Source organism: Amaranthus tricolor, chromosome 11 (assembly GCF_026212465.1).
Source record: "Amaranthus tricolor cultivar Red isolate AtriRed21 chromosome 11, ASM2621246v1, whole genome shotgun sequence".
Classification (NCBI taxonomy): Eukaryota; Viridiplantae; Streptophyta; class Magnoliopsida; order Caryophyllales; family Amaranthaceae; genus Amaranthus; species Amaranthus tricolor.
The window spans coordinates 20,151,634-20,176,327 of NC_080057.1; the positions used below are offsets into that span (position 1 = coordinate 20,151,634).

At 31.2% G+C, this 24,694-nt stretch overlaps 1 protein-coding gene across 2 annotated transcripts; it reads right to left on the reverse strand.

Moving 5' to 3' along the window:
• Positions 1-11,793: 11,793 nt before the first annotated feature.
• Positions 11,794-23,754, reverse strand: LOC130826768 (uncharacterized). Of its 2 annotated transcripts, none has more exons than XM_057692343.1 (8): positions 23,473-23,754; positions 22,832-23,162; positions 20,085-20,282; positions 19,579-19,851; positions 17,470-17,572; positions 17,217-17,335; positions 16,877-17,053; positions 11,794-13,279 (listed from the first exon to the last, which is right to left on the reverse strand). In XM_057692343.1, the coding sequence occupies exons 2-8, from the start codon at positions 23,144-23,146 to the stop codon at positions 12,488-12,490; spliced, it is 1,977 nt and encodes a 658-aa protein (XP_057548326.1). In that variant the 5' UTR covers positions 23,147-23,162; positions 23,473-23,754; the 3' UTR covers positions 11,794-12,487. The 2 variants fall into 2 exon arrangements, with proteins under 2 accessions (XP_057548326.1, XP_057548325.1); XM_057692342.1 differs by having other exon boundaries at positions 22,832-23,179.
• Between the last annotated feature and the right edge of the window lie 940 nt (positions 23,755-24,694).

A 24,694-nucleotide genomic window follows, 5' to 3' on the forward strand; every position in this document is an offset into this window, starting at 1 on the left:
TCTTTGCCTCACTTTAGTGAAAATTTGAAAAATAATAAGCTTTTTGAACAAAAATAGTCAAAAACTAAGCTTTGAGCAAATTTTAATCCTAAATAAGCGTCTATGGCTCATAAGCTAGGTTCGGTATGTGTTCGCTGTTAGTAAAAGTGAATTTAGAAAGCAGGTAAAAAAATGTCTCTGTTCACTGTTACTAGCAGCGAACAAAAGCAGATCTAGTCAAAGCAGGTTAAATCTCTGTTCTTTGTTAGTAACAACAAACAAACACTTGACTTAATTTCAGCTACTGCCTTGGTTCGCTGTTATTAACAGCAAGTATATACCAAATCTAGCTTTGGAGGTAATGACGCTTATTTTAAAATTAAAGTTTACCCCAAGCTTGAATTATGGCTTATTTTTGTCAATTTTCCACTTTAGTCTAGTATGTTTATAAGGAGAAGACTCCATACGAATTTTCCCCAGGATGCGTAATGCATTCACTCGCCCTGGAAGGCGCGCAATTGATTTAGGATTCTTATTAGGGCTGTAAATTTGATTATTTCCATGGGATTAAATCGGGTTAATTTTATGGGGTTGAAATTTTGACGGGTTTGTGGTAACCTAATGGTTTGATTCAATTACGGATCAAATCGAATGTCTCTATGTTGGATCAATGTCAAACACCATTTCCGATTAGGTCGAAATCGATTTAGGTTTATAGAATTAAATAAGACCAATACAGTTAGAGTCTAAATTTACTCCAAGTCAAATCAAGTTCGATTAGACTATGGATCGGTTTATTTTTTATTTCAGTTTAATTTCGAGGCAGATTATTTTGACTTTTGCTTACATTAGATTGAGTTAAATTAGAGTAGCAAAAAGTTTTAAATTATTGTTATTTCAAGTTTGAGTTAACTTTGGACTTGCATATAAGTTGACATAATATTCATGATAGCTAGGTTGTGTTACTAGATTCATGTCATTATAATGGAGATTTCAAAAATTTTTAGCAACGTGTTCAGAAGATTAAAATGTAACATCTATCTAGGTTGGGGTTGACGCCATTGATGGTCAATGACATAAATTGACAGCACTAAAATTTTAGAAAAAAACTAGTAAGAATGAGTAAAGTTAGATATGATGGTAGAAAGACACGTATTTTCTTAGAAAAAAACAGGTTTAACTAGAGAAAAAAGAAGAGTTAGTACGCCTTTGTTATTCATCTATTCTTCATTTATTGTTTTCTTTTTCTTAATCGTGGTTTATTTAATTGGGCTAATTATTTGGGTTTTGAATAAATTCATAGGCATTTAGATAGTAGTAGATAGTAGATAGTAGATTGTGAATCATCAATACTTCTATTCAATTAATTAAATTATAAATCGATTAAGTTCTAATATCTTTAAATTCATTAAAAAGAACCGTTGGAATTTACTTTTTTTTTAACCGAGAATTTACGAGGAATTGAAAATTTTCAGAAAATGTAGAAATTTAATTACCAAAAAAACTAGTGATAACTCAAAATTCTTATACCAGTTCTAGTTTTCAACAGAAGAAAAAAAATTTATGCGCTGATTTTAAAATATTATTAAAACTCAGCATACATAATTGAGTTTATTAAAACATTGTAAAATGAAAAAAAAAATTTACATTTAAATTATTTATATTCCTTTATTTTCTTGATCCACCCATAATATAAATAGGAGACATAAGATGAAAATCATGCAACATGGTGATATGCAAGAGAAGTTCTCAATAACATGGTATACACAATGATCATTAATGCACGTAACAGGCCCAGACTGATAGTAGATTCTTGATGTTTCATGATTTGTGAGAAAATTGATATTGGCATCTACTATTAATACAACAAGTAGGCCATTGGCCTTGTGAAGTTGTGATACATGAAAACAATACAGCCAAAAACTCAACAAAATAATGTATTTTTATTTATATTGTTTCTATTTTCATTCGTTTGCCAATAATTTTACTTTACAAAATTTTTATTTTAAATAATATTTTTGCCATTTCTTAAATTCTTAATCATATATCTACTTTTATTTTTATTACTTTTAATCTTTTTCATATTGATACAATTTAATTATCCTCATAATTTTCTTAAATTTGGTGCAATTATAGGTTTTCGCAAGGCTGATCAGGAGGCTATTCCGAGTAGCTGATTGCCTAGGGCCATGAGAAATGAGGGGCATCAAATATAAAATAGTGCTATTCAAGTTGGATTTTAAGCAACACTTTAAGTGATTTATTTGTTAATTTTTTTTATTTGAAGTAATTTTAAAATATAATATTACAATATATTTTGTCTAGAATTATTTTTTTTTGAAATTGAAAAATTTTTTATCTTTTAATATATTAAAAAGCCCCATTTAAAAAAATTGCAAAAATAAATACAATCTCCCTTTAATCATTATTAAGGGGAGAAAGTGAGTACAAATATCAAGAACCCATTGTTGCTTCATTATTTACCCACTAGGTAAATAATCAAATAAATAGTGGTTTTTAACCCACAAATAATAAATACTACATATTTTATAGGAAATTTTCACCTGATAATCTTAAGGTATTGAGTTTTTCACGTGGTAAACAAAATTTTTTATAAATTCATGCAATAATCCTAAGATTTACCCAATTCATTCTACGTGACCTTTTCATACAGAAAATGTTTAAAAACGTTAGTTTAGGAAGCTTAATGCATCCTGTACGCCTATTTAATCATTTCACCAGATCATATCGCATCACTAATATGAATTTCCTCCAAAACATAAACCCTAATTTAGGGTCAGGGATTTAGGATGAAATGGGTGAAATGTGATGTTGGAAGAGTTCAATTAGGAAAATAAGGGGTTTTTGAATTTGTATTGCTGTACGAATGCATTAAGCTCCCTAAACTAACGTTTTAAAACGTTTTTTTTTGTATAAAAAGGTCACGGAGAATGAATTGGGTTAATTTCAGAATTACCACGTAATTTTTTTAAAAACTTTAGTTATCAAATGAAAAATTCAATACCTAAGGACTTATCACATTGATTTCTCAATTTTATATATCTATTAATAATGTTATTAATAATGGGTAGTTTATTGTGTCGATGAACCAATTTTTGTCTATCAAGACCTTATAATGTCCCCTCCCTCTTTAACCTTTGAGTTCACTTTGGCAATTAATGGTCTCAAACTTTCTATATTAATCTTATACACATAGGAAGTAGGACAATTGACCATTTGATTTGGGTAGCATAATGTACATTGAATGAATGTTTGAAAAATTATAATAAATGTCCCAAATATTAAACATGATTTGATTTGACTAATTTTGATTAATTTTAGGGTCCACATAAATCATCATGTTCCACAATTAATTAGATGCAAACAATACTAGAAATTGTAGCAAAATAACACTTGGCCACATTGTTAGGGTCCTACATTAGTGTGATCAACATTATATTGATGAGAAAATAAATGGTTGATAAATGATTGTGAATGAACAAACAGATTTTGTTGCTTATTTAGACATGTATGCATGGACTGCTTTATTTGAGCTCTTGTTATGTTTTTGAGCTTCAATAACATTTAGGTTATTAGGTTATACTCACTCATTCTAATGAATTTACAACCGGAGGAAATGACACAAAAATTGCAAAACGGTGTACTAGAGGTGTTTAAAACAGACCTAATATTCGAAATTTACCTGACCTTGTGATCAAATTCGATTTGACCCGACTTTAAAAATGATTTACAATTATGTAAAAAAACAATATGGACATAAAACTCAATTTTAAAAAGACCGAAACACCTAACTCGAAATCATCTTGATGACCCGAATGAACACCTCTAAGCAGAGCCAGCCCTAGGGGTGGGCAAGAGGGGCTGTCGCCCAGGTTCCAATGTCAAAAAAGCAAAATTAATAGTTGTAGAATGATCTATGTAAGTGATAAATTGTAAAGGAAAAGGGCCCCAATATGCTATTTCATTCAGGGCCCTAAAATATCTGGGGCCGGCCCCGCCTCTAAGTGGGCACATATAAAGAAAATGTGTGGATGAGTTTAAAAGAAAGTAATTAAATATTGTAAATTTAAAAGGACATACGATCATAAGATAGTGTTGCTAATACTAGCTAATTCAAGAAATAAAAATTGAATATATTTAATGATTTTTACGATACCAGTTATAGGAGGAGTGATCGATTAATCTTATACTTTAATTAGTCTCTATAATTTTTCAGTTTGGGATCACAAGTAGGTTATTTTTCTAACACTTTTTATTTTTGACTAGAAATAATCTCGACATTGAACATTATTATATTATCAAGTGTTGATAAACTTGTATGTAATTGGAACATTTTTATTGTATATTTTTAGCATTTTTTTTATTTATTAATTTTGTGAGTCTATCTCATGGAGCAAGTGTTATTTTTTATTCTTTTATGTATTGATTCCTTAGTTTAGATATACATACATAACTACTTCCTTCTCAAATTATTTGATGTTTATACTCCCTCCTATTCATAGAGAATGAGATATTTTTTTATTGGGTCAATTCACTGAAAATGTCTCATTTCTATTTTTGTCATTCTTTTTTACCCTTTTACCCTTACTACAACAACACAATAACACTTAATATCAATATCCTTTATGGAAAAAGAGCGTTTTCCACCCACTTTTAAGTGATCCCCCACCCCTTCTTAATTTTGGTGCAAAACTCAAATGTCTCATTTTCTATGAATAGAAGAGAGTATTTTTTTGTTGGAAAGAACAACAAACCATAAATTTTATTTAGTTGGAAGGTTTCAAAGTTGAGGCCGGTAAGAATAATATGTATTATAATATAGGTTTAGTTTATATTAAAATATTGTGCATCTTTTAAAATATGCCTATAATTTTTATATAATTATATTACTTAATTCTACTCTTTATATGGAAAAGTGTTTATTGTGTTAATGTAGACTTAATCCATACAAGGCTTTAACAGACTTTTTTTTATAGGAATAAGTAAATAATAGGAGTATATATCATTATTGTGAAAATATTGTTCTTACAAATAGATTAAATTTTTATGTTCCTGTTGGAAGCTAAACAATCAACACACCAAGCAAAGATGCTCAGAATGTCTTTTAGGTCCACAAAAAATTATGAATTGCTGGTAAGATTTTGAGTTGCTATCTAGAAAGTCTTGAACTGTAATCTGCACAAGAACAAACGAGGACCAGAGAGGGGTGCTCCGGGGGACCTCCTTCGAGGTCAAAATTTGTAAGAGTGTAAGAGAGGTTGCCTAACCTTTTTCTTAGAGTGCATAGCGTCCTTTAAATCTAGAGAAGAAATATTAGAGCTAGTTTGCGGATGCAAGAGAGTAACGTACCTTTTTCTTAGAGTGCATAGCGTCCTTTTAATCTAGAGAAGAAATATTAGGGCTTGTTTGCGGATGTGAGATCCTTGGCTTAAGAGTATAGTTTTTGCTTGAGGATTTTGAATGCTTAGAATTGCTTGTATACTATCGAATAACATACCTTTGGTAGTGCATGACACTATATATTTATAGTAGGGCAAGGAAAGAGGTTTCAAAGACCCTAAACACGTATCAGATGGATTACCTTGATAGAATCTTTCTTGGGATTATCAAAATGAGGGAAATAGTAAAATGTTAAGGCCTTTATATCTGGTTGTCTTGACCTTTCAGAAGGTCATAGTTTCTTTCTCAGGGAGTTGAGACCTCTGAGGAATTCTTCATCAATTCTCATTCTACTTAGGAGAGCAGCAGGGGTCTTTCTCTCCTGGGAGGATCTCAATAATAGTGAGTAACATCGCCTTAGAATTAATTTTGCTATGTGTCAAAATGATGCGACCCTGAGCCAAGTTTTGGCACGTATACTTTATAAATAAATTCGCATGAATTAATCCTTTTCTTTTGATTTTTTTCTATCAATATTTTCGTTTCATTAAATTTTTTTTTTTTTTTGTGTACAATGGTCAATAATGATAAGACAAGCATTTCTCTTCTTCATTGATTGTGAACTGATCATTTGTCATCAATCATGAAGTTGAAGGCTTGAAGCACAAGGACACCAAAAGAAAGAAAACTATTAGAAAAGGACTTACGTAAACATATGAGCCATTAAAGGGACATTAAATTTTAAAAACTTTTAATAAAAAACTCAAGAACATTAAAAGAAACAACTATCACAAAAGGACTTATGTAAAGATATGAGCGACTAGGTATATTAAATTTTGAAAAATCTTAATTTCTCTGTTTTACATTATTTGTTACATTTGGTGAAAAAAAATACTTATAAGGACATATTCTCAAAAAAAAAAAAAAAAAAAAAAAGAAGCACAAGGACATCAAAAGGAAAAAGCTACTACAAAAGGACTTATGTAAATGTTAGAATTTAAAAAATGGATTTGGGCAACCCAAAGAAGGAGAAAAACAGGTAATCCACATATAAATCCAAAAGAGGTTTACTACTAAAACCAATTGGTAGTAGGAGATACTCCTCAAGTTTATAAAATAACATATCTTTTCTTTCTCTGATGTAGGACAACTCACACGTAAGTAGTTATAGACACTTTAACAGTAACATTAAATTTACAAAACCTTAATTCCTCTGTTTCATATTATTTGTTACATCTGACCAAAAAGTTTTTATAATTTGATCAAAGCATAACAAAGAAATAATTCTATGAAGCAGAGGAAGCATAATTTTTGGCAATTGTTATGTTATCTCCATTCTTTTTTGTTCTTCTCGTTTACTTTATGCACAGCTTTCAAATTAAATTATAAGCCTTAGTATCGCTAAATATGCAATAATAAAAAATTATAAAAAATACATAATAAAACAGTATACATTATCAGGAATCTAATGAGATCTCATATGGATATATTTTATCTTTTAAATATGCGTCAAAAACCGTAATTAAATTTCTCTCTTAAGTGAAATATTCCAAACCGAAAGAATATTAGATTAATTAATAGTCTTCTTGTTTTATGAGTACATTGCCAACAATTGACAAGGATCATTTTTAAACAATGCAAATAAAGTTTAGTTTACTAAAGTAATGAGATTATATGCTAAGAATATGCTGTCCGGCCATATACAACTTGATAGATATAAACATACCTAGTGGACTAGGGGGACTTAAAAAAATTTATGACAATTTTTTTATCATACCAAATTCAAGTTTTTAATTTGGAGATTCTTTATTGAAGAAAATTTAGTTTGTTGCTCATTGATCTATGAATAGAACCAATGGTCAAATATTTTATTCAGGATTTTGTAGATAGCTTATATACATTATATAATCTTTTTATTATAATTATAGTTGAGTTTTTTAACCTATGTATTTGGTAAATAGGTTTAATTATCTTATTTTTCCCATTTACAACAAACTTACTAAAAATAATTAGCTATGGTATAGGCATAATGTAATAGGAAATATTGGGCATGAAATAAATCAAAAGGTTAATAACGTATAAATCATTTGCAAAGGTGTTCAACATAAGAATATATATATATATATATATATATATATATATATATATATATATATATATATATATATATATATATATATATATATATATATATATATATATATATATATTCTAGCAATTTTATTATGAAATGAAATAAAAAATATTTAAATCTATGCACCTAGTATCATATCATATTATATCATCATATCATCATACATACTATTAAAAAAGCTGAAAATGACAAATATGATTCTTATGGAGCTTTGACAAATAAAATTATATTAATGGATGATAGTTAATTACATGATAATATTTACTTAATTTAGAATCTCATTTTTTTAAAAAAAATTAAAGCCAAATTAAGTAAAATATTTATATAACTTATTATAACAATTGCATATACCTAACCAAGAATGTGATATATTTGATTGAATGAAAAAGTGGTGTGTTTGATAAATAACTTTTTAAAAAGTAAGTATTTAATTTTTACTTTAAAGAAGTCATATACTCGATAAATTTAATTACGATAATGTGTTCTTGCCTTATTTTTAGAAATTATATTTATATATTTCATACTCATAAATTCGTGCATTTCACGAGTTTCTATACTAGTATAAGTTAAAAAGCTGTATATATTCGAAAACCAAAAACTCCCTTCGTTTTAGTTTGTTAATTAATGAAGGCTTTTTAATCAAAATGTAACCAATAAACTGAAAGTATAAAGTATGAACCCATATGCTAGCCAAAAGGTTGCCATTGTCTTAAAAAAAATAGAGTGGTCAAATGTTGTATGCAATTTACCACATTTTATATATAAATGCTTATGAGAACATTTGATATCGATCCCTAAGGCTTGGGGGGCCATAGTTAAGCTAATAATTAAAACTAAAAATATGATCCAAATGAAACGATGATGGCTATCTCTAATTTCAATTCTCTAGGATGTGTTAGTTGCATCTAACATTTTCTTCAATTATTGTCATTCTTGGTCAAGCATTATATTGTTGTCTAGCTCATCAATAATTTTGGGTTATTTTTTTATATTCAGCTAATTTATCATTAATCTCCTAATTATTTGAATTTATTGTTGATTTATTTATATAATTTCAAATTTGCACTCATTATAATGGATGATGAGAATATGAGAGAGAGATTGGGAGGGTTTGATTTGATATAAGAGTATGGTCGATCATTAACTAATTTGATGGGTGTAATACACAAAGAAAATGTATTTTTTTGTTATATTAAAATTGCAATATTAAAATTTTGAAAAATAATATTGCAATCTCAATGAAAAAAAATGAGTATTTAAAGATTTTTAGGGAGGTAAAAAATAACTTGAATAACATGAGTAAAATATAAAACAAAAAATTGGTATTAGTTGGACCATATGACATTAGTTAGATAGGAAGTAGAGGATGAGAATATATGTTGAAAATCATTGAAATTGATTTTATTAGTGGTAGTCTTAGATTAATACTACAAAGGAATAATATACTGATTTATATTAATTTATCTGTCAGTCTCGTATTATAAAAATTAAAGTTTTGCATAGTTTGTTTGTTACTATAAGATAAATAATCATACGCTATCAAAATCTAGCTCTGGTGACTGGTCAAACAACTCTCTTGATGAACTTAGTGTGAAGCACGATGGTGTGGACAAGTCCAACCAATAACCAAAAATACCCTTTACTCAAACTACTTGATTAAATATAGCTTATAAATTTTTGTGAAAAACGGTCTTTTTAGAAATTATGTCTAATTGGGTCGATCTATAAAAGAAAATGTAGAGTAAAAATAGACATTAAACTTTAATGGACTGGGTCCGAGAGAGGTCTCTCAGAAAGACAGTCTTTCGAGAGACTGACTGTGATATAGTTCGGTAGAGAATTATAAGTTGTCTCATGAAACAAGTATCAGCTAGTCTTTTGAGAGACGTATTTCAAGTCTAACCCATTAAAGATTAATGTCTACTTATCGAATTCTTAATACCTGCTTACATTATCTTTAATGCTTACTAACCGTATCTTTAGTATCTACTTTCAATATCTTAAATGTCTACTTACTTCATTCTTAATGCATACTTACAATATTTTAAAAAATATATAATATATTGACTCAATTAAAGACCTTCTCTCACGAGAAAATTGTGAACAAGTTTCACTTTTCTTATCATTTAACCCTCCCCTTTACTCAGTCAACTATGTAAAAATAATAAATAAAAAATTGTTGGGTAATATATAAGGGGTTATTTAGGAATAGGTGTAGTTTGTCTATCTTTATTAATTGGGAAATATATTAATATTTATGATTGTTTAGTGTGATTCATCCATTACCTTGTTGAGGTAAATAATGCATTGTTCTCACTTGGTTCCATCTAGTGGACACCACCGTGACAATTGACATCTTAAATGAAAAAGACCCTACCCTATGAAGTTCTACATCTCGGTTGTACTTGTTCACACAAGTATGATTTGATATTTAGTAAAATAAATTACTAATTCTTAAAGCTATAATGCAATAATGCTATTTCTTTATTTTGAGTATTTAAATGTTAGAAAAATGTAGGATTTAAAAATATGAATAGCAACATACAAAGTATTGATGATCAAAATTATATTTTATGGTTTGACAATAATATTACAATGTTACCATATCATCTTAAACTATAGCTAAAACACACTAGTTGTTAGAAAGCAAAACTATAGGCATAAATTTGAAATTTTCAAAATGTGACAAACTCTTTAAGTATATAGTATGAGCACTTCATCAAATAAAGCCTCCGGTCAATAACCAGTATGTTAACACATGTACGCAACAATATTATCCTTTTTGAATTTGTAGTACTTTGGTAGAGTATAAAATTACTAAGTTGTTTGATTAGATTAGTTTTTCTAACTTTTTAGATTTCTAGGAAATTTATTAGACGAGGTATTATTTTATATAAAGCTAGCTAGTTTTGTAATTTGTTAAGCAAAAAGTTATAAAAAGAAAATAAAAAGTTTTTAACCTTTCCCTCTCAAAATATCACTCTTGAATTTCAAAAATATTACAAACAAATTCCACACACAACTTAAGAGTACAAGAATAAATAACAAAACAACAGAAATGAATAAAGCGTGTGTGTATTTGCTATCCTTCACAAAAATGGGATTGATAATGTTTAAACAATTGGATCGTGTTGAAATTTGATTAATTTGTTAAGGGCACATACGGTCTTTTTAAAAAAGTGAATCATTATTTCATTTTTTTCATATGTGTGTGATCGTGAAATAAACTTGAAGTTTCATACATGTTTTTTATTCACCGGTAGCACGTGTCATCAGAGGCTATTAACTAGATTCTTCTTTTGAATTCATTTCAATCTTCTACCATTACAATATGCTAGGTGCTTCATATCTTTTTCTACAATTGTCCTCCAATCAAATTTTGATCTTCCTAACTCTTTATAAACCCCTGATCTCAAACTTTCTAGATTCCTTACCAGTTTGCTAACACCCCTTCTTTACAAATGTCCAAACCAGATCTCAATATTTGCAATTCCTAAACTCTTTCTTATATCTTCGTTTTGACTTCTATCCTTCAAGGTATGCCCACTCATCCATCGAAATATTCGCATTTCTGCTGCTTTCATCTTCCTATTATGATCTTTTCTAAAAGCCAACATTTTGGTACATAAGTGTTGGTCTAATGGTCATACGATAAAATTTGTCTTTTAGCTTTAGTAGCACACCTCAATCACATAATATCCTAGTAGTTTGCTCTCTATTTTTGCCACCCATATTTAATGTTATGAGTCACATCTCTGAAATATTACAATATATTTGAACTATTCACTTAGAGCAATATCTTTCTCTTCTAATTTTTCTTATTACTTTGTTTGTGCGAAAGTTACATTTCAAGTACTTTATTTTACTTTAACTTAATTTGAATTCTCATAACTCTAATTCTTCTCTACATTGCTCTAAGTCAACATTTACCCTCCTTAGTATCATCTATTTATCATTTTACTTAATGATTAGTCTTAAATGTTAAAATAAGATATTCAAGAAGTTGAACGTCAAAAACTCACTCATTATTTGCTTTCTTGTTGGTAAAAAAAAATAACCAACGAAAAAAAAAATAACATTGAATGGGCTTTTATCACTACAAAATTGTGACTAGTTTGTTTTGGAAGGGGAGCCTAGTTTTTTTTAGCAAGTCTTGTATAAAACTTTCTTATCATTAGATGAACTTTATACAATTATTTTATTTTTCTAAGTGATCAACTTTAACATTATAAGAGATTATTTTATAACTATAATAAATAATCACTTTAAAACTGTAAATAATTACTTTAAGATTAAAAGTGCTCACTTTAGATAGTAAGTATACAATAAATCAGTCCAATATAGATGAGAATCTGTGGATTTTTTTTTATTCAAATAGGGAATTTATTCAGATGTCAATGCTTTACTTATTCAGATAGTAAGTGATCACGTATCGACCAACACATAACCAAAGTCTCAAAAATGGTTAACACATACATCAGAACTCCTTTTCTTAGTCACTTAATACACCCAGGCATGAATCGAAAATGTTGAAAGCAAGTTGCACTATAAGTTTTGGCTCTTTGCTACAGATTCTCATGCTGTGACAAGCACACGACCCTTGGACACGAATTAAAAACACCCGATTCCCCGAACATGCTTTAGTATCAGACTCTAAATTTCTTCTGATGCACTATTCTCTTTTCTCCAAACAAAGACATTTCAGCGCTAATGCCGACTTGCTTATTATGTATATTTACAAGATAAAACATATCTGCCCGCTCGAAAATTGCAGAAACGAATGCTAATTTTCACCTCATAAAACTACTTCAGTTCGATCAGACATTATCAGACTGGTTAGTTTCAGAAGCTTCATTCTCAGTTAGCCGCTGAAGTTTTCTTGTAGTTGCCTTCCATATATGGGCAATAACTGATAGCTAATTTTGCTATGTGAAAGGTATTACTTGCCCTCACAAAACTACTTCAGTTGCTTCATTATGACAAGCTGCTTGCTTCAGAAGCTTCACTCTCGAGTTCCCTGATCAGCTTTTCGATTTGCTTTCTATATATAGGCATCAAGTGATCGCTAATCATACTATGTGAAAGTCTCAATTTACTGTATAATGACCTCGGAGTGAGAAATATCCCTACTTTTGCCTCTACGGATTGTTGGCTTCCACTGTCACTAGATGAAGCACTAGCTGCATCATCAACCACTTCTTCGTGAAGAGTCATAATGTGCATTATCTTTCCTGGAGGGAAAAATCTATGTACTTCTTTTACTTCAGGGGTTGTGCCTTCCGGTTGTTCTGCTCCAACCTCATTCAGTGCAGCCTGTTCCTCTTTTCGTATTTCCTTCTCCACATCAACTTCTCCTTCAGCACGATCATAAAGCTCATGCTCGAGTTGTTGCCACAATTCAACTTCGGTCATGGAATCTTCTATACTAGGGCTCTCCATAAGGTCCTCACCATCTGTTACATCAACATCCAACTCATTCTGCAAATGTCTTGCATTGGAATGGGAACATCCAATTCCTGAATCCCATTCTAACCCTTCAGAAGAAGACAATGGGATTTCTAGGGTCTCTGATGTGGAATCAGCTGGGGATGCAAGCAGAGGTTCAGACGTTTCAGTGCTGATACGAGAAGTTTCAGAGGGCGGTTCTTGACCATCTGACGGCACAGCATTGACACGTCTCCGAGGACCAATGCAAGACCAAGAGGAAAGCATATTACGACGTCTCAATGCTGCATGAGCCATGCTCTGGGCTCTTCTCATCACGGCCTATCAAACCACCGAAAAATATAGTTCATGCTAGTATCAAGGATGCACATCAAAAAGTAAATAAACAAACAAAAGAAGAGGTAAATTGATAATCAAGCAGTTCAATGAGAAATGACAAGTAAAAAACCTAAGACTATGAACATCAACTCAAAGAAGGAATGTCAACTCTACAACTAAAAACACTTGTACTAAAAATGGGTTTTTCGAAGCTTAAGAATTGCAATACCTCTTAAAATGGGACTAACAGAAAGTTAAACCAAATAACCATTAGACCAACGCTACTAAATGGACAAGAATATTGGGCTTTGAGAAAGGATCATAGTAGGAAATGGGAAAAATGGAAATAAAAATGCTTCATTGGATGAGTGGACATAGAGGGATAAGATCGAAAAAAGGTTTCAAGAGTCGCAAATATCGAGGAAACGATGAAAAAAAAATTGCTTAAGATGGTTTGGGCATTTGCAAAGATGAGGTATTAGCAAAACAGTATGGAGGATAAAAAGTTGAAACTCGAAGGACTTAAAAAGAGGGCAAGGAAGACCAGCGATCACCTGAAGGGCAAGAGTGAAAAGGGATAAGGAGAATTTAGACTTACAGATTGAGACAGCTAAAAATCAAAATGAATGAAAAAAAGAATCCATGTGGACGAACATTAGAATTAATATATTGGTCCATGATACTGACCCTAATCTAGTGTCACATTATTCGCTAATCGCCTCGTGAATCGAAAAAAGCGAATTATGGTCAGTTTTAGGCTGGTTTTTGAACCATTTTGAGTGAATTGCAAATTGAAAAGGCAAACTAACTAGCGGATTATGTTTCACCGCCCTGATCTATTTGACATTGTTGTGTTGTAATATGTAAAAATAACAGCTTATAATAGTAGTTAATCCATGATTTTAAATACTTAACTTAAGTAACGGGGTTTTACAATTGGAAGGCTCAAAATTCAATATAGGCGGCTCATTCTTATTTCATGGGCACCTCAACCCTTCCAATGACATAAAATTTTATTGGATTTGGGTCATTGATATTTATTGATGGTAATGAAGATTAATTTTAAAGCTAATTTCTATAAAATGTGTTATCTCATTCTCATGGTATTAGAACTGTCATCTTCAAACATATGTTTTTCTTCACAATTTTCCATTATTACCTGAATGAACCTTTTCAAATGGCAATGAATGAAAATAAAAGAAGGACGAGAGTGAGACAAGCATGATCATAAATCTTGTCAAGTAGTTTATCTAGCAAAATTACATTAATTTTCAATACCATTCCACCAATTATTATCAATATAGCAAAATGGGTCGTTAGAGTACAGAAAAAGTTAGTCTACCTCATTTGAGAGACAATAGCTTTCATTAAAAAACAAGAATGATAAAAAAAATTCTCTTGTGCCCTAAATCATCAGTGTCTGATACTAAAAAGTAATGTTTAAAATATCAATTTGGTCTTTTGTCATCTAGCATGGAAATAAATAGCAATGCGGTAACAACGCAATGACACTGCATCTAAACTATACATTTCATTGATTTTAGAAGTTATTCCACATCTTTTCAGCAAATTAGGCCTCCCTCCCTAGTTTTTGTAGAAGTCCTCTCTCAAACAACATTCTCTAAGTTCCATGCCCTCCCCTTTCCCTCTTCAAATCCATATTCTATTGGTCCCTAGTGTATTTAACACCTCTTGCTTTGGGAACTTTTAAAAAACACACATGATTGCAATCAACTTCTCCATTTGCAATCAAAAGCTCCAAAAGCTGATTCCTAGAATTACTAGAATTACTGGTCTACATTTACTTCATGTAAAACTAGATATTAAAATTTTGCTATTGAAAGGTGATGACTATGATAGTGGAGAGGCAGCGATCTCTTATGGTCATCAAGTAAAATCTTGTTCCATTTCATTTTTTCCCCTTCCAACCTGCACAGGAGGTGCGCATAGGAGAGCGAAACTAAGAGGCAACCACTTAAATGCCTCCTTGAATCTAGGCGCAGTGCAATACAGGAGGCTCTTGCGCCTTGCATGCCTCGTGTATGCCAAACGTGATTTTTTTTTACATAACATGTATTTGTCTAATATTACAAAATAACCCTCAATTCTAAGTATTTTATTGAATGGAAAGCATAAATATACCTCCCTTCTTAGCCCAAAGCAAAAATAAGGAAAGATAAACAAAAGAGCCAAAATAACCTTAAAGTATCGCCATCCTCACCGGTCGACGTATGATTTTGATTTAGATTTAAATATTTGTCTAAGTGTGTCACAAAATATTTAAACATCAATAACCATTGTTTTCTTTCTTTACCTTTGTCTTTGTTTACGTTTTTATTTCTTTTGTTAACTCAAGACAATGTTATCAACTTCTCGAGTTTTCATATAATTTTATGTGCTAAAGTAGTGTTTAGCTTACTAATATGTTATTATAATATAAATTTGGAAAAATTACCTAGAATAATCCAACCTTCTTTTACTGATTTCCCTACAATAATCCCAACTTTAGATTAAACATGAATAATCTCAACTATAAGGGGTACTTGCTAAGAATACACCAAAGTAACCTCTTATATATACAAATCATTTTGCCTAAAAAAATACAAAAGTAAATGCAAAATTAAATTATAGAAAAATTTAAAAATTAAAAAAAAATAAATCGACAAAATCAAGTAAGTTTATTTTTTGATTTATCTATTAATTTTAAATATTTTTGATTTTTATTTTATTTTTCTTTTTTATTTTATAGCAATTAACTTGCAAAAATCGATCACCATTAGGGCAACAATGTTCATGGGTAAGTAACCTTAAAATTGGGATTATTTATGGTTAATCAAAAGTTGAGATATTGTAGGAAAATCAATAAAAGATGAAATTATTATGGGTAATTTTTCCTATAAATTTCATGTTGTTTTTAACTTTTAAGTATTATATGTGTTTTAAAATAGATTTTAGAGCTTTTTAGCGAAATTGTGCGGCCTCACATACAAAAAGCCCGCTCTTGACCTTGCACCTAAGAAAACAACCTTTTGCACCTAGGTAGGCCTCGTGCCTCGTGCCTCTTAAAAGTAAGCTTCCAACTCCCATCCGCGTTGTTCTCCCTTATTTTCAAGGAATAAAATGCAACAAGGTAGTCCATTACACAGCTTTTCATTGCAAAATTGCAATATTATTTCTTATGCCTTGTTTAGTAGCATCAACGTTGTTTCAGTTGAAACATTTAAGGTCTTAATTTTAAAAGGCGTGAAACAAACTAATGTAAGACAAAAAGGTATCGGCTGTTGGGTGTGAGGCAACCCAAAACCCAAAAAAAAGAAATTAAAAGCACTAAAAGATATGCAAAAAATCCTCAAAGAGAGAAATAAACAAAAAAGAAGACGAGAAAACATGTGATTGGCAACAGCATCAAATATGCTTCTAACTTCTAAGGGTCCAAGGCACTTTCCTTTAGGCGCTATAAGGGTCTTGAGATGCTCGAGGCGAGGGATTGCCTTGCCTAGTCTAAGGTGTCTAGCCATTGCCCGCCTAAGGCACTAGTCTTAGGCGCGCCGAAAACTAGGTTTCAGATTCAGAAAAAAAAATTTTAAAAAAAGGTTGTACCTGAGTACCATTAGACACAGGTAGGAGGACTGCACCAGCACCAGCAACTTTTGCTCTAGCACTAGCAATGGATGGAAGACGAGAACCCAAAGCAGAAGCAGAACGATATACCGTACTAAGAATCCTTGTCTGCTCAATCTGATTCCTTAAATCATTCAACCAAGCAGAGGCAGTCACCTAAAAGAACAATTAGGAAAAGATTAGATAAGAAAAAAAAAACACATGTAGACAGAAGTCTCAGAAGATGGTTGTTGGACTCTTAGCCATTGCCAAGAGACCCAAGACAGACACTAAACATAAAAACAAAATAAAATATTTACAATGATAAAAGGGGACAGACCTCAGCACGTAAATCATCCACTGATGCCGCTGAGAAGGTGGGGACTAGATCAGCCCCATTTATGATGGAAGTAATTACACCAGTTCCTGATTCTGCCAATTCCCAAGTCATGCAAGCAGCTGTTTAGCAATACACAGTAAATGAGATTTAGGTTTATAACAGGAAAAGACAAGAGATCATATTTACATGTTTAAAACATAATATAACCATCCTCTAATCAACAAATAAGAAACAAATTATTTAAACTGCAAACCTGGAGCAAATGTAACGCATGAACTGGAGGATAGTTCCTTCTGTTCGCGTAGTATGAAAGTTAGAATAGCTGCAGTACCCCCACCAAGAGAGTGCCCAACAATCTGCAAGCCAAGGTTACACAAAACCAAATGAAAACTGTAAGATTATAGAAAAAGTTCTGTTATTAAGAATCAAATGAGACCTTCAAAATAGAAAGACAAATTCTTTAAAAAGACCGTCTCACTGTGAGACGGCTTAATATGGGTTGGCCCAATTTTTAATTTCTTAAATTTAATGGAACTACTGTGTAAGTTTAACTTTGGCTACTTGTATGGGTCCGTCTCACGGTGAGATGGTCTCATACAAGAGTTGCTGAAATAGAAAACACAAATAATAGATCTCATGACACAGCAGAGAATTTCAAAGAAAAGCAACAATAAAAAATGAAGAGGAGGGTGCGGCGACACAGCAAAAATTGGAAGATTGGAAGTCAACGCATATTATGAACATTTTTTCATATGCTTTTGCATAAAGTAAGAAAGACAGGCGGGTAGTACAAAACACAAACATCTCAAATGAAGAAAGCAAGCATTAACAACAAAGCAACTTAAATCCAACATGGATACGTGTTTGAGTGTCCAACACGGCAAAATTACGAGAAAATGCAATATTTGATCCCATGTAAAGCCTCCAAGTGTCGTAACCATGACTGAGTATCGGGGATCGGACAAGGGTACTTAAGTAAAATGAAAAGTTCGCGTAACAAAAATTGTCTAAAGAAAACTAGACGTGTTCATCCTAATGTCAAATAACATAAAAGTTGTGTTTAGGATTAAAACATCAAAATTTACTGTTCAAATTAGCACTTCATGAGGTTGCAGGCATGCAGACCTTAGTTCTTAAAAGGCGCAAGGTGCACCTCAATGCCGGTTCCTTAGAGCAAAGCGAAAGTGCGAGCTTTTCGTAGATGAGGCATGCATTTTCCTCGGAAGCTTGTAAAAGAATTCTAAAGCTTACTTAATACTTAAACAATATAATATCCAAATTAAAATTTCATAAAAGATCTAAGACATAAGTCATCCTTGTGCTAAGCCGCTAATATTGCGCAGAATAGCACAAAAGAATACCTAAACCCAATTTTCTAATTTTGTTGGAATGTAATCACATTTTTATTGAAAACGAAACGGGAAAAAAGATGAAGAATCTAGAAGGAAAGAAAACATGAGAATCGAGAAGAATACAAGAAAAGGAAAATTCAAAGAAATTCAAAGGAGAAAAATTTAAGCGAAAAAGTAAGCATAAAATAGTATCAAAAATAGAAGAAACAGAAAATTGAAAGAAGTAAAATCCAAAAAGAAGATAAAAATCAAAGAGAAAGAAAAGAAAAAAAAGGAAAAATCTAGAAGCAAAGAAAAAATATAATACACAAGAAAGAAAAAGATAGAAGAGAAAAAGGAAAAAAGAGCAAAAAGGAAGGTACCTAATGGTGGTAGATGCTATGGGCAAGAAATCCCGTTAAGTTCAAACTCAAAAAAATAAACTTATTATTTTCTTTTCACTTTGTCTCTTTGAAACCAAGAGCAAATCTTTCCTTTTTTTCCTTTCTCTCTCTTCAAAAAAGGCGCAACTCTGTTTAAGCGTTCTTAAGGAGATTATTAAAACACTTTCTCCAAAACAAATCAAAGTGCAAAATGCCAGAAGGGCAAAAAGCATACAATGATGTTATCTCACTTAGCTCAAAAGATTTTTCAAAAGCCTAGCTTTGAGACAGGCTATTCAAAATTAAGATGTGGATGCAAAAATTATAATTAATTATCAGGAATGTCTAGATACAATTAAGATGTCGATGCAAAAATTATAATTCATTATCAGGAATGTCTAGATACGAAACAAGGAAACCTTCACTCAAGTCATATGTAAAGTAATAATCCTCATAAATGGACTGACCCACAATTGCAAGTCACCCAATCAGATAAAAACATGTCATATAGACATGGAAAAATAAACTAATTTTTTATACTTTCTGAGGCATAAAGCCATTCCAATCCAACCACAATCGCACTTCCACCAAAAATCATAATGGAATGCATATTACCCATTACCAGCAACAACAAAAGCAAGAGCTCACCTTTAATTTGTAATCAGGAAACTTCTCAAGAGCTTTGATGATAAAAGGAGATGCTAATTTAGCAATCCACCGAGCAGCTGCAACCATTCCACAGTGTGCATATCCTAAAACTAAATCACTGACGCCTCCTTCATGGACAACGGAATGGTGAAATGGTACAACTGCTCCAGTGACAGCTGTCAAAGTATCCTTGATACTATGTGTTCCCCGAATCAATAATAGAAAAGACTTTGTCTTATGATCTACAAGAACTGTAAATGCAGGTTTCAATATCTGCAGATAATCGAAAAAACTGATTAGTTCCACTCGGAACTTACACCAGGGGAAGACTACAAACTTCTAAATCAAATGGCATTGCATAGTTAGAAACATATTCATATTAAAATATATTCCCTTCAAGAGAAGTCAAAACAATTGGAAAGAAACGCGTGGTAAACGAAGCAGATTGGAACACCCAAAAATCAAATATCAAAATTTGAAAATAAAAAGTAAGCATGAGAAGTTACCCCTGCTTTAGGTTCTTGAATAAGAACATCTTCATCAGTATAGCCAGTCTCCTCCAAAAACAGCACAAAAGGCTTTTTTGAGAAGTGCCAACAAAGTGTAAGCAAACTCAAAAGATATTTAAGCTCTGCAGCTATTTCAAGTCCCTTTAGTTGTACACTGTCATTTCCTCCAAATATATCATGAACACACAAGTTACCCTGCAATGAAGTAATTTTGTCATAATGGGCCAAGCAAGACCCCAATAAGTGAATCATAAAGGGCTTTAAGAGCACAACAATAAATTCTAACTTCAGTGCAACTAATAGAGAACTGATGACCACTTATAATGTTACACACCAAATAAAGACATTGCTAAGCAACAAACCTAAACAACATCAATATTCCAGATCAAGGGTGTTTGTTGTAGCGTTTTAAGTAGCATTCAACGGTCTAGCAGTTGTTTACAAAACGTTGATAATTGTAGCATTTGAAGTAGCAGTAGAAAACAGAGTAGTGTTTAAGAAAATTAATATCCCATTTTTAAAAAAAATAAAATAAAAAAGTTCACAATTTTGTCAACTAAACAAAAATTGGTTTTTTTCAACCAAGATTCCCTTCGTCTGCGAGCATCTTTCATTTTGACTTGCAATTCATTGCTTTGATATTAATTCGGCCCCATTTTATTAAATAGCAAGAGCTATACAAGATACACAACTACTGTTACCCACAACTACCTAGACAACTATGTTACCCATAGCTACCCAGACTACTAAGTTAGTGTAAAAATGCAGTAATGATCGCGATTGCGATAAAAGAATGGTGATGCGGTAACGGCCTAACGGGAGTGATGTTGCTATCGTAGCGCCTAAATATTGGTCAAAACCATAAGATATCCCTTGATACTCAAAATGCTTTTTTTTTTACACCTTTACAACGCTAAAAATATCAGTTCGTTTATTTTAAAAGTCTTTATAACGAGGCCAATGCAATTCAACCTTATTTTTACACTATGAAGCTAACAACTACTCCCTCCGTTCCTTAAAGAAGTTCTCATTTGCAATTTTAGGTTGTTCCATTTGTTGCTCCCACAATGAATCTTTCTATTTATATCAATAATTTTTGGACAAAAATAATCTTGTACATCCTAATTTTAATATTTTAAAAATGCTTTTGGTCCCTACATATCTTCCACTAACTTCGTTTTAACATTTTTATATTCCTTATGGTCCCCAAATGTTTTCTACTAACTTTATAAAAATATTTTTTTTATTAGTTGCGGTTCTATATTTTTTCCACTAACCTTCTTTTTATATTTTTATATTGTTTATAATTTTCACTTTTCCTCCATTAAATTTATTATTCAATAAATAAATGCATCTACTATCTAAAAGATTTTATTTTTCTTAATTCCCGTGAACATTCCTTATGGGAACTTCATTAAGGTACGGAAGGAGCACCTCACAGCTACTTTGCAACCAACCGGTCGAGAAGGGAGTAAATGAAGTGACAAACATTATTAGTCAATAATCTAAGAGCATGAGTCACCTAACAATAATCACAAAAAAAATTGGATTATTCAAATTCATGGCTCATGAGGGAGAACTAAAAGAGACATGAAGTAGAAAGTCAATAAGTACTCCTTATGTCCCAGACTCCTAGTGAGATTGAATCAAAGAGAAAGGGAGTCATTTTAAAGGAGAGTATGGGGCATTGTGATTTTCCTCATTTGGTGTAATGAATGTGAAAATTAAATTAATAAAGAGAATGAATTGTGTAGATGATATTAAAAGAGAGTTTAAATGTGTGGTTCATATCACAAGAATATGGTGGGGTCCATTTTTAAATAAGAAAATTGTGCAAAACGAGTGGGATAATCCAAAATGAAAATTAATGCAAATTGGGTAGGACGGAGGGAGTATTGCTTGGACTGTGAAAATCACGTATAACATTAGAAACATGATGCTACAATGCATCAGATTGATATTCTAACAAACTCTCTTGACTCTGACCACAATTTTTTATTTTATGAAACCCTCTGGTGGTTAACATCAGAAAGACAAAAAGAAATTTGACGATTATCATCAGGCTGACAAAAAGAAATTTGGCAATTATCATCATAAAGACAAAAACTTGACAGTCCTCGTCGTCCCAGAGCCATATAAAGAAACACTAAAAAGGAACATGAATAAGGATATTTGTAGAAGCAATCAAATTAATATCAATTTAAATCATCAGGTCAAGACTCAAGCTGTTTTAGAGAGCTTTAATCACAATATTTCTCCCAGCCATTTACCAACATTTTGCAAAAGAAAATTAGCTTTGAAATTGTTATAAGCTCAAAAAATGAAGCGCCTCCCTCTCAACCAAAAGAAATCAATGCTGATCCACAAACCACCATTGGGCATAAGAATGAAATACCTCATATAAACACGCTTAATCAACCTTGAAAATATAAGAGCTTTTTTTTTTTTTTTAAATTGCAAATTCCTCAAAATAGATTTCTGCTTAATATGAATCTACTGACAGTATTAACTATCAACAAACTACTTCGATTTCAGATAACATTACTCTATCCGTCCCTTCAAGTTTGCTACGTTTCCTCGCTTCTGCAAGAGCATTTTGTGACAGGGGGCTAGATTATATCTATTAAACAAAGACATTATGATCCACAAAATGAATCAATATCTAAATGATACAAGAAAGCTCAAACACTGAGCTGTATTATTAATCCACAACTGATTAAAAAAAAGGGGGAGAAAAGGCACACCTGCCTCTTCAGAAGAAAACTAATGCCAAAAGCCAAATCTCCAATAGGCCATTTCCCCAAAGTCTCAGAATAGGTAAACCTAAGTGTCTCGGACAACGTCGAAATCGTCTCCAACCACGTAGCCGGTGCACGAATTAATCTAGTAGAAACCCTCTCGATCCCCAAAGGAGGATTATTTTCATTGATAACCTCCTCATCGTCATCCTCAACAATTTCTGTTTCATCATCAGCGTCACCTGATTCCAATTTTTTGTTTAACGTATAATACAACAGTGCAGCTGCACCAGCAGCCGATGCCATTGTTACGGTAGCCATCAAATTTGAATAATCTCTGCAAATTTTATCAAACTTTTTCATAGTAATCAACAATTACAGTCAATATAATCAAAATCGTGCAAATTAAAAACGTAATTGATCAAATTGATTGCAATCACAAAAACATGAATTAAATTCAAAAAGGTCAACCTGAACATAATAATTCAAAGAAATAAAAACCCTAAGAGCCCGAAACTGATTTAAATTTCATAAAAATAAAGTAGCGAAAAACTTCAAATTGAAACTCAGAGCTGAATGAAGACGGAAAAAGGAAAAGGAAGTGCATAAGCAAAATGAAAAGGGAGAATTGAAAATTGATAACAAACCTGGCATAAAAATTACGATTAACTAGGGATTTGAGGTAAAGAATATGCGTTTTAGGTTAAGATTAAACTGTTTCTCTCTCCAAGAAAATTGCGAAATGGGTAAAGTTAAGGGGGGGTTTTCGTGTTTGGATGGAAGTGAGAAAAGGAGGTTAATGCTTAATGTTAATGTTGACGGGTTTTGGTTACTTGTTGTAGAGAGTTCTAAACGGTTAAAGTGTGGAATGTCGATCATTGATTTGCGCATCTAAGAAATACGCGGGTACTTCCAAGCTCTTTCGACCTTTTTTCCTAACTAGTTCTGGCATTCTAGGCAATGAATTTTGGACCGACTCAAAGATGTGAATTCAAATTTATTTGAAAAATTTATCGTCAATGACATAATTTTTTATTAATTTTTTTATAATAATACTAATTTTTGATTAACCATGAGTAATATCAATTTAGGGGTTTTCTTTCAAAAACAATACAAATTTTAGTTTATTAATTATTAACTAATTTGCAATTTTTTTGTTATATAATATACTATAGTTTTATTTTTAATATGTCAGTGATATTCTAGAGAAACACCCCCTTAAGTTTGTAGTATTCATGATTGATCAAAAATTGGTATTATTATAGGGATATAAGCAAAAGGTTGTCTTATTCCTGGTTATTAGAATATTAAATATCTTAGAATATCTTAGAATAATATCTCTTTGATTTCTTGCATATTTTTGTATAATCTTTGTGATTATGTAGAATATGAGGAAATATTTAGTTTCCTAAAGTATAGTGACAATCTTGTATATATTGACATTAACATTAATGAGAAAGGCAACCGAGTCATTCTTACACTGGTAACTTTTCCAATTTATTTTATTAAATTTAAATTAACCTTTTAGATGTTAGTCTTCAAATTTTGTCTTCCTTTTGCTATTACTAACAACAAATATAATTGTAGTAAATTTTTTTGACTTTTAACATATTTTTCTTTTGTTTGTTGTTAGTAACAGTAAACGAAATCGTAACCTTAATCTCAAATATAAAAACGCTTATTTTGGAAATTACTTTAGAGCCAAATAACATTTTATACTAAAAAAACTTATTTATTTCAAATATTCATTTTCTAATGGCAAATGATCATTCTTTCCTTACAAATTACTCGATAGAGTTAAAGTTTATCTACTAATGCTACAACACATTCCAATAAAAAAAAACAACTTTAACTCTCTGCATTCTTAAT